Raw genomic sequence first — 10,157 nt, 5'->3', positions numbered from 1 at the left:
TAGTATGCCCTAAAAAAAGGCTGTTGGTATATAGTACATTGTTTATTATTTAGACAGAGGTATCTGAGTAATCAAATAACATCCTTCTGCCAACTTATTGTTCCGCTATTCGCGAGCGGTATGAAGATATTCTCAAATAGTTCAAAGAAAATGGTGTTCGGGTTCCACTAACCTTCCGCCAGCACTTTCCCGGTCACAGAAGAGGTGACTCGAAGAGGCAGTGAATGAAAGCGCTTCAACATGGAAGGGCTAATTCCAGTTATAAACAAACTTCAAGATGTCTTCAACACAGTTGGGTCGGAGTCGATCCAGCTGCCTCAAATCGTGGTGATGGGAAACCAGGTGAGTCCTGATAAGGTCATCGGTCTTACATTAGCAAAAGTGAAACCAAAACACTGGACATCTACTGCACTGCGGTAATGCGCACATAATTCTGAGTGCTTATTCACTATTCCTTGGAGTTTTGCCTAAAAAGTACCTTATGCAGCATGCTACATCTGTGATAAATGGTGAACTGTGTAATTATAGCACAGACATCAGGCTGCTGTACACAGCCCGACCACCAGGCTAATGCATGAAGCTTTGGATGAACAGCTGAGCTGGGCTAATGAAGCTCAGGATGAACAGTGCAGGTGAGCGCCTGATTTCACCAAAAAATCTACACAAAGGCTATCACAGAAATACTTTGTGAAGTTCGTACGTAGTCTTGATGATAGACGAGGCATGTGCGGATAAATTGAAGACGAAAAATATAATAACAATATTTATTCCCCCCTCTGCTTCTTTACCTCTGTAAACTTGTAGAGCTAGTTATTTTTCGATAAACACCCAGCAACCAAACAAATAACGACCCAGCAACAGCCTGAATCCTCGATAGCGCAATGGGTTGAGAAGCTGTTCTGCGTCGGAACTACTTTTGCGACTGAAAAGTTCCGAACGCTCTAATGTACGAAGTATACATCTCTGGAGCAAACAATACAAACATACCGCATTTAAATTAACAACTACAGGCTTGAACACATGAATCTCCATAAAAAAATCCATGAGTTTGGTTGTTTTCTGAATCTAGGTCTGCTGTGCACAAACGTTCATCACAAGCAAATTCCCAAGGCAAGTAACTCTCATACTTTGTCTAGCGACAAGAGTAGTTCTCCTTTCAAATTTCTTTTCACTCAGTTTCTTCGACAACAGACTGCAATCCGACGGTCTGTTTTCAACAATATTTCATTTAATAAACAGATCACACGCAACCAAATGCACACATCTCATCAATTTAAACAACATAGAGCGGTTTCATACACTATTTTCCCCAGAAAACTGAACTTCATACAGTTTTTAACGTTGGAACACGGGTGCAAAAGTTCGTCTGCTAGTCCCATTTGACGAAAGAACATTATCCTAAGCGATACGAAAACATATACAGAACACACAATATCTGCCTTTGCCGCCACAGCAGAATAACAGCATATCTGTGTACTTGATTTTAGTCCAAAATAGGAAAACTGACAAGAAGTGTTAACAGAATGGAATGATTTGCACGGAACTATACAACCGCGCATTAATCGATCGCCTGCGCAGGTTGACTGGTTGAGTGAATAGGATTCGATCAAACTTTCGCAAAAAAACTCCTTTTTTCTTTGAATAACTGAAGAAAGGAGGAATAAAGAGGTTACACACCTCGTCTCAGTGATTATAAAAAATAATGGTCTCAGTTCACGGTCATGAAAAAGCTCGCTAAAGCTCGCATTTTTCATGATCCGCTAACTTCGACCATTATTTTTAATAATCACTGAGACTCGGCATGTAACCTCTACATATAAGACGTTTTCTGAAAATAACTCTGTTAGGATTTACAAGCCTCATAGAAAGGTTGCACCCCCGCTTACCTCTAAACAAACTGGAAACATGTGGTAGACCAAATAAAACAATGATCACAGCAAATAACTTAAGTGACTCTGATGTGTATGTTAATTAAATGTTATGCAGTATCTGCTTGATATGATTATGATCCCATTGCAAAATTATGCTGTGTCCGCTCGATATGACCCCATTTCTTTCTAAAATAAATATATATAACAAAATCAAGGAAAAGAAAAGCCAAACAAAGAATGTCAAGTGGCAGCCCAAATTTTCGACCTGTTGCCAGGCTTTCCTCAGGGGCGTGTAATTCTGCGAGACGCCAATTCATGCATCAATTACTAAGCAACACAATACCATGGTTAATTCAGTTACGAATCACAAAGCAAATATTTCAAAGATAAAATTTACATTAAAGCTAAGATCTACTTTCGTTTTGATTGTAATCAAAACAAATGTACACGTGGGAATTTCAAAGTTATTACGTCAAAGGTATACCTATCTTGTAGTGACGTATTTATCGCTGGTGACGTAATTTTAAAGTTCGAATAAAATGGATACTTTTTCGCGCCGTGAACAGGCAAAACTATCCTTCCAATGTCTCTTCACTTGCGTAAGTACTTCAACGCATTTTTTATGCCAAAGGTTAGTATGAAGATACAACACATAACCCTTAGGATACAATACATAAACAATATGTATCGCAACTATATGTATTCGAAGACCGATAGAGAAGATACACTAAGATTCAGACATTTTGATGCTCATGCCCATGGACTTTAGATCAACATTCCGACAACCATATTCTATGACAAATTTATATTCTCTCTCTCTCTCTCTCTCTCTCTCTCTCTCTCTCTCTCTCTCTCTCTCTCTCTCTCTCTCTCTCTCTCTCTCTCTCTCTCTCACACACACACACACACACACACACACACACACACACACACACACACACACACAAATTGCATGGTCTAAACATGTAAAGATCTATATAATATCAGAATTTATGTTTTGTTGCGGCTGTGCCGGATCGCTTGCCCTCAGTGATACTGATAGTGATAGACGACAACGTGTTTTGCGTGAGGTGATGTGAGTTTCACTTGAGGTCAATGTCACGACAGTTTGGGAAACTGACAAGCCATCAAGTGAATCGTGGCTTTGATGTATTTTGAAAGAAAAAAGCATCATATGGCAGGGATGTTGCCACAAATTCATACCTATTCGACAAATGTCCTGAGCTCTTTGGCATCAATAGGACATTTGACTACTTTCAGACATTTTAATAGGACATTATAATTTTGTGCAAAACACAAAATCATGCGCGCACACACATAACAGTATATGCACGAACATTGTGTGCGTATATTGTTTTATTACTTTTGTTTCAAACAGGACACACACACAAAAGAAACAAACAAACTAAAAAGCAACCAAAAACTTCAGCACTCTTACTTTGATTGGCACACAAACTTCATGATTTCCTGACAGAGCTTTTTCTTGACATATTTGACACAACAGTTTGCCTACATAGATGGTCTCTTTGGCTTTGCTGTCAAATTCTAAATACACTAGTACTAAACAGTGTCAGCCATGAATAGTTAACCTTATTAAAAGACCGTTTGTGTGAATTTCCTGCTGTACCGACACCATCTTCAAGGGACGAAACTTTATTTTCCGTGATTGTGAAGGTTTCAGCGGCGACACTGTCATTGGCACTGTCATTTTCCAGAATGATGGTATTGCTAGCCCATTTTCTTGGCCGTAATGTAGCTCACGATGCCGTTGAAACGCCAAACACGTTCAGCTTTTGCTTTTCTTTGGCAGGCTTTAGTTTTATGGCATAATTCACTGCGAAAGCAAATGAAAGCAGACGCAAGCCTTGGTCAGTTGGAGTTGTCTCCCGTACTCCTTACATTAGTGTGCTGTAGACGGGTGTACGCAAACGGCTCATATCGCTAACGGTTTGGAAAACGCAAGATCTGCAGTGCAAAACTTCAGTGCACCTGTACGCGAGAGCGCTCAGTCGCTTTTTGAAGATTTCTATCATAAAAGGAAAATTATCAAATAACGCGCTGACGGGCGCTGTGGCGGGGTGGTAAGACGTCGGCCTCTTAATCGGAAGGTCGAGGGTTCGAATCCCGGCCGCGCCCGCCTGGTGGGTTAAGTGTGGAGATTTTTCCGATCTCCCAGGTCAACTTATGTGCAGACCTGCTAGTGGCTTATCCCCCTTCGTGTGTACACGCAAGCACAAGACCAAATGCGCACGGAAAAGATCCTGTAATCCATGTCAGAGTTCGGTGGGTTATAGAAACACGAAAATATCCAGCATGCTTCCTCCGAAAACGGCGTATGGCTGCCTAAATGGCGGGGTAAAAACGGTCATGCACGTAAAATTCCACTCGTGCAAAAACACGAGTGTACGTGGGAGTCTAAGCCCATGAACGAAGAAGAAGAAAATAACGCGCTGTCCGAAGAAATGGAGTTAACGGACAATGACCACGTTCAGTTAAAAACGATAGGACATCTGAACGCCATGCGGCCATATAAATCGGACATTTGACCATTTTAATCGGTCTTAGTCCAATGTCCAACGCCTAACGACATCCCTGATATTGATGGGACACTGCATAACAATATTAACATACACATCAGTCAGTTATTCGGTGCAATCGGAGTTTTAACTGGTTGACCACATGTTTCCAGTTTACCCGTGGGCTGCATCTCAAGGAGTTGCACATGTTTGAGTTGGTACAATGTATGACTAAGAAATAGAAATGACACTTTGTTGGATTATCGAATTAAGAGTGATGGTTTCTTAACTTATTGAACTTATGAATGATAGCGCAGGGTCATTTCTAAATCATATTCAGAACATATTTACATCATATATAATGTGTGTGGTAATGAATGTGTGCAATTAATTATGTTTGCAGAGCTCAGGCAAAAGCTCTGTGATTGAGGGTTTGGTTGGCCGTGACTTTCTACCCAGAGGTACCGGTATCGTGACGCGGAGACCGCTAGTCCTGCAGCTTCTGCATGTCAGGAAGGATGACAGGGAGATACGCATGCAGCAGGATGGCAGTGAGTCAATTACTCAACATCAAGTATACTGAGAACAATCATTTCAGAGCTTTTTCCAGAGACACACTGCAAGTTCTGCAACACACATTAACTGATGTACACTTTCTCACGATATATAGGGCGACCATTGTAAAAAGGGGTTTTATGGCTACCAATGCTATATCCGTTGTTTTTCAAGCAATATTAACTAAATTTTGTAATTACATTTGCTAAAGCCCGTCCTTAATTGAGCCCGTAGTCGACTACACGAAGCTTTGCGAAGTCTTTGTACCAAAAACCCGCAGCTGCGGCGTGGTACTTTGACCCCTACTTCGCTTCGCAAGTTTTGACATGCGAAGCTTTGCCGTAGCTCGCAACGAAGTTGTTTTTTTTGTACGATGAAATCAGACTCAATACCGTAGTGAAGAATGAATTTATCGACTTTGGTTGAACCGAAGTACAAGAACTAACCCCCTACCTGTATTATTTCATACTGCGATGCATTGGCGTGATGACATGTTCAATCAAACTTGAAATCCCAGCGCTCACGCCGACTGGTCCCTGCCGTGCTCAGTAAACAATATAGAACACATAACTATGTGTAACAATTAAAGGCACAGTGCAGCTCACAGCCTTCGTTTTGCGTTTTTGTTGCAGCTGAGTGCATTTACAGTTCAAAAATCCTCCTATGGTAGTAAAACAAACCCAAAACTACCCAACGACGACATCTGTGAAGCTCGACAGTTTCTTGTTCACGCAAGTGCATAAATTAACCTAGTTATTACGTGGTGTTTGGTCGGAGTTCGATTCAACTGAGTGATTCCGGCCTCCATTAAATTACATATTCCTACTCCGAATCACATGTAGCAGTTGACTCAGTCTAAAGTGCTAGGTCTGAAAAGGCTACCCGTCTAAGGGGAGCAACCCCAACTAAAAAAGTGTAAACGTAGCTATGGTAATGACGACGCACCCAGGGAGTTACCTCCCCTCCTGCGTACTACGTCACTACTGCTACTGACCACGTGACCCCTATCATTCGACACTTCAGCTTTCTAGGGAGCAGGTCGTGAATTTTTTGGCTCTAGTGGAAGTTCGCTGTTTGGTGTTTGCTTAGACACCCACCGGCACCCACACCCGTCTCTTCACCCGCTGCACTGGTAGTTGGTGAGCTCGTTCCTTTACTTGTATCGAACGTAATTTTCAGTTGCTACTTGAAATTTTCGGCCACGTGTTGGTCACGTATTTTGTGGTAGCCATTTTGGAATTTTGTGTCTCCATTTTGTTGTCAGCATGTCTGACGGAGACAAAAAGCGCGAGCGCGGCAAGGCTGATGTGAAAGGGAAAATTAAACCCAAGTCTTCCACTTCTGTCCCTAAGCCTATTTTGGTTGTGGTTTCTGACGCGGCTAACAATACTGTTATGACGGTCCCTATTTCTGCCCCAAATGACCAGCCGGTTGTGGGGCAGTCTAATCAACCTACGCGTACCTGTGTTTCTCGCTCGTCTTCTCTGCCGCTTGCAGATTCGACGTCGCTGGTTTCATCGTTGCTTTCTTCGCTGGTTCCCGAGCTTCGCACGCTGGTGAGAGAGGAGTTGGTGCGTTCTCAGCCGCCGACTTCCGTTGTCCCGTCGATGGCTTCTTTTCCGCTTCCGGCTGTGACGCTGTCCTTGACCGAGGCGGTTGCTTCTGTGCCTTCTACCGCTGTGGTTGGCGACGCAAGTAAGTTGGGCTGGTCCGTAGGCCCTCGTGAGGCCGCTGGACGCTCCCTGCTGGGAAGCAGCCCTTTTCGGCGGGTTCACGACCCGCAAACCCCTGTTCGTTCTCACTTTGGCTTCACGGAAGACCATCGTGTCGATGAGCAATGGCGGCATTTGGTTCAGGCTTCGTCGCTTCCGGCACTCGCCGGAAGCGTAGGTCCTCCGACGTACGCACCCGCTGGGGTCGTTTCCGGAGTCGACCAGCCGGTTCCGTCTGCTGCGCTTCCGGCACTCGCCGGAAGCATAGGTCCCCCGATGTACGCACCCGCTGGGGTCGTTTCCGGGGTTGACCGGACGTGGCCCTCTGGGCATTCGGCCTTCCGGCCGCCGTCCACAGTGTCTGCGCTTCCGCTTTTCGCGGTCGCGTCTGATACTTTTCCGGCTCAGACCGGATCTGCTGCTTCTTCCGCTTCCGCTTCCTCTCAGGTGGCAGTCGCGGGGGGGCATCACCAGCCCTTTGGGCAGGTGTCTCAGCCCTGGCCGGGGCAGTCAGCGCTTCCGTCTTCGGTTGTTGCTTCGACTGCGGTTCCGGTTCCGGCGGCTGCGGGCATGCCGTCCTCTTACTCTTTCCCTAGTCAGGGCATGAGTTCGGATGGTATTGGAGTGGACGGGTTTCCGGTTTCCGGTTACGGTGTTCACCGCCCTTCTACCAGCAACGTGGACTTCGGTCCTTCGCCGGATGTTTCGGATATTCAGTCCGTCGCCAGCGAGGCTGCACGTGTTGGTTATCCGGAGAGACTCAAAGTGGCCCTTGAGGCCGCTGCTGAGGTCACTTCGAGATATTTCGCGGAGGGGGCTTCGGTCTCTTCGGCTGCCGCTTCGACGGCACCGTCCGCGATGGCCGACTTTCGCACTGGGAAGGAGGATGACTCATACTTCCGGTTTTTGGAGTCTCCATCCATAGCTTTTCAGCTTTCTCAGGTGTTGGCCAAGCCATCTCCTTCCGGAAGCGGAATTCCTTCACTTCCGGTTCCGCTGCTCGTGCCTCACGGCTCAGTTCCGGAGCTGGCTCAGCAGTGGTTGGCTTCGCCTTCTCAGGCTTCTGCATTCGCTCTGTCGTCTCACAAGCGATTGGTTTTGCAGAAGTCTCCTAGGAACTTGTTGGATGCGTTCGCTCTCCCGCGTTCATCTTTGACAGTTCCTCCGGAGATGCTGGCCTTGTTGGCCAAGCCTATCAAGAAGGATGACGGCGTGCTCTTTTCTGAGAACACTCTCATTGCTTCTGAAGAGGCAGGGCGTCAGCAGCTGGAGCTTGCCTCCATTGCTGAGACTCTCATTCGGGCTCTCTCTCGTGCCCTCACTGATTCACTGAATCCGTTCTCTCTCAGCGAGGATCAGGATGCGGATGACGTCTCCACTTTGTTGGCCGCTCTTGCGAGGGTCAATGAAGAACAGATGAGACTTTCCGCGGTGCACTATGCGCACTCTGTTATGTGTCGTCGGGATCTCTTCCTGTCACACTCTCAGTTTTCGGATCAGGCGACCAAGGACACTTTGCGTGCCTCACCGGTCTTGGAGGGTTCCCTCTTTGGGCATCTCGTTTTTGATGCCCGAAGACAGGAAATTCAGGCTAACAGGGACCAGCAGTTCTCTGACTTTTCCCTGCACAGCCTTAAGCAGTCCAAGCAGTCTCAGCCTTCTCAGCCTAAGCAGGCTAAGGTTGCTGGCCCTCCCAAACCGGCAGACAAGGGTCGTGGACGTTCCTCTTCTCGGGGCTCGAGAAGACGACCGTCTTCCGGCAGGGGGAGAGGCGGCTCTGGAAGCAAGCCTCACCCCCAATGAAGTGCTCCCGATCTCCCCCCCACCCCGCCCTCCACTCTGGTGATGGCGGGGGGCCCTTCCAGGGCACTTTCCCATTGGCTCGTGTCCGTACAGAGTCAATGGATCGTGGGGGTCGTGAGGTCGGGCTTCCGTCTTCTCTGGAAAGATGGCAAGGCACCTCTGGTCAGGCGTCCGCCGGCGTTCAGGCCTCCCTCCTCGCAGGAAGCCATTTCCGTCCTTCGGTCGGAAATAGACTCCCTGGTGCAGAAGGGCGCAGTGGAGAAAGTCCTCGACCACAGTTCCCCTGGGTTTTACGGACGGCTTTTCGCCGTCCCCAAAGCCTCAGGGGCATGGCGTCCTGTCTTGGACCTGTCGTTCCTCAATACCTTTTTGAGGGAGATAAGGTTCAAGATGGAGACGCCAGCGTCGGTCAGGGACTCTCTCCGCCCGGGAGATTGGGCGACTTCCATCGACCTGACGGATGCATACTTCCATATTCTTATGCATCCAGCCGACCGGAAATGGCTTCGTTTCCGGTGGGCAAGTCAGGTTTACCAGTTTCGCGCCCTTCCTTTCGGCCTGTCTCTCGCCCCTTGGGTCTTCACCATGGTCGTGAGACAGGTCTGCGCGCTGGTGAGGTCGCGGGGTGTCCGGCTACGTGCCTACCTGGACGATTGGCTCATCCTGAGTCAGAGTCAGGCGGGGTGCGAGCAGGATACCCAATCGGTTCTTCGGGAGGCCAACTTGTTTGGCTTCTCGATCAACCGATCAAAGTCGGAGCTGACGCCGTGTCAGACGTTCACCTACTTGGGAATGTCTTTCGACACGGTGGCTTGGACTGTTCAGCCCTCTCAGAAGAGGGTGGACAAGCTCCAGGCGTGCATACGCTCCACTTTGCCTCTCCCGAGGGCCTCCCTGCGGACTTTGGCCTCCATCTTAGGGCAGATGGAGTCCATGGCTCTCCTGGTCCCCTTGGGGAGGGTCCACAAACGTCCCTTTCAGCTGGCGCTGAAGCCGTTCGTGGACTCTCCCACGGTGGATTGGAATGCCCTCATCCCTCTCCGGGGATGGTTCCAATCCGCTACCCTTCCGTGGCTGGACACGGAGTGGGTGTGCAGGGGCGTGCCGATAGCCCTTCCTGCCCCAGACTTGGACCTGTTCACGGACGCGTCCTTGGTGGGGTGGGGGGCTCACACAGACCAGCTGACTGCGTCAGGTCTGTGGTCGGCAGATCAGAGGATGCAGCACATCAACTTGCTGGAGCTAGAAGCCGTGGCTCTAGCTCTGGACAAGTTCCGGCCCTCCCTTCAGGCCAAGCATGTTCGTCTGTTTACAGACAACACGACAGTGGCAGCTTACATCAACAAGCAGGGAGGGTCGCGGTCTCCGTCGCTTTCGGCCAGGGCCTGCGAGATCCTGATTTGGTGTTCAGAGCATCAAATCAGGCTTTCGGCCAGGTACCTGCCCGGAAGCTTGAACACTCTGGCGGACGCGCTCAGCCGCTCCGACAGAGTGCTTCAAACAGAGTGGACCATCACTCACGGAGCGCTGGATCGTCTCTGGTCTCTTGTGCAGAAACCTCAGGTGGACCTTTTTGCCACCAGGTTCTCGAAGAGACTACCAGTGTTCGTCTCACCATTCCCGGATCCCGAGGCGTGGGAGACGAACGCGATGGACATTTCCTGGTCCGGCCTGGAGGCTTACGCGTTCCCGCCATTCCA

At 48.3% G+C, this 10,157-nt stretch overlaps 1 protein-coding gene across 2 annotated transcripts in view; it reads left to right on the top strand.

The window, feature by feature from the left end:
- Positions 1–10,157, top strand: part of LOC138964071 (dynamin-1-like protein) — a 40,357-nt gene continuing 30,200 nt past the window's right edge. The window contains exons 1-2 of one of the 2 annotated variants that reach the window (XM_070335958.1): positions 1–342; positions 4,791–4,938. In XM_070335958.1, the coding sequence (XP_070192059.1) occupies positions 241–342; positions 4,791–4,938 (250 nt within the window). In that variant the 5' untranslated portion in view covers positions 1–240. The remainder of the gene's footprint in view (positions 343–4,790; positions 4,939–10,157) is intronic. The other variant, XM_070335959.1, reaches the window with a different exon arrangement.

Source organism: Littorina saxatilis, linkage group LG4, assembly GCF_037325665.1.
Source record: "Littorina saxatilis isolate snail1 linkage group LG4, US_GU_Lsax_2.0, whole genome shotgun sequence".
In the NCBI taxonomy this organism is placed as follows: Eukaryota; Metazoa; Mollusca; class Gastropoda; order Littorinimorpha; family Littorinidae; genus Littorina; species Littorina saxatilis.
Note: the sequence above shows the minus strand (reverse complement) of the source record. Positions and strands in the feature narration are given on the sequence as shown.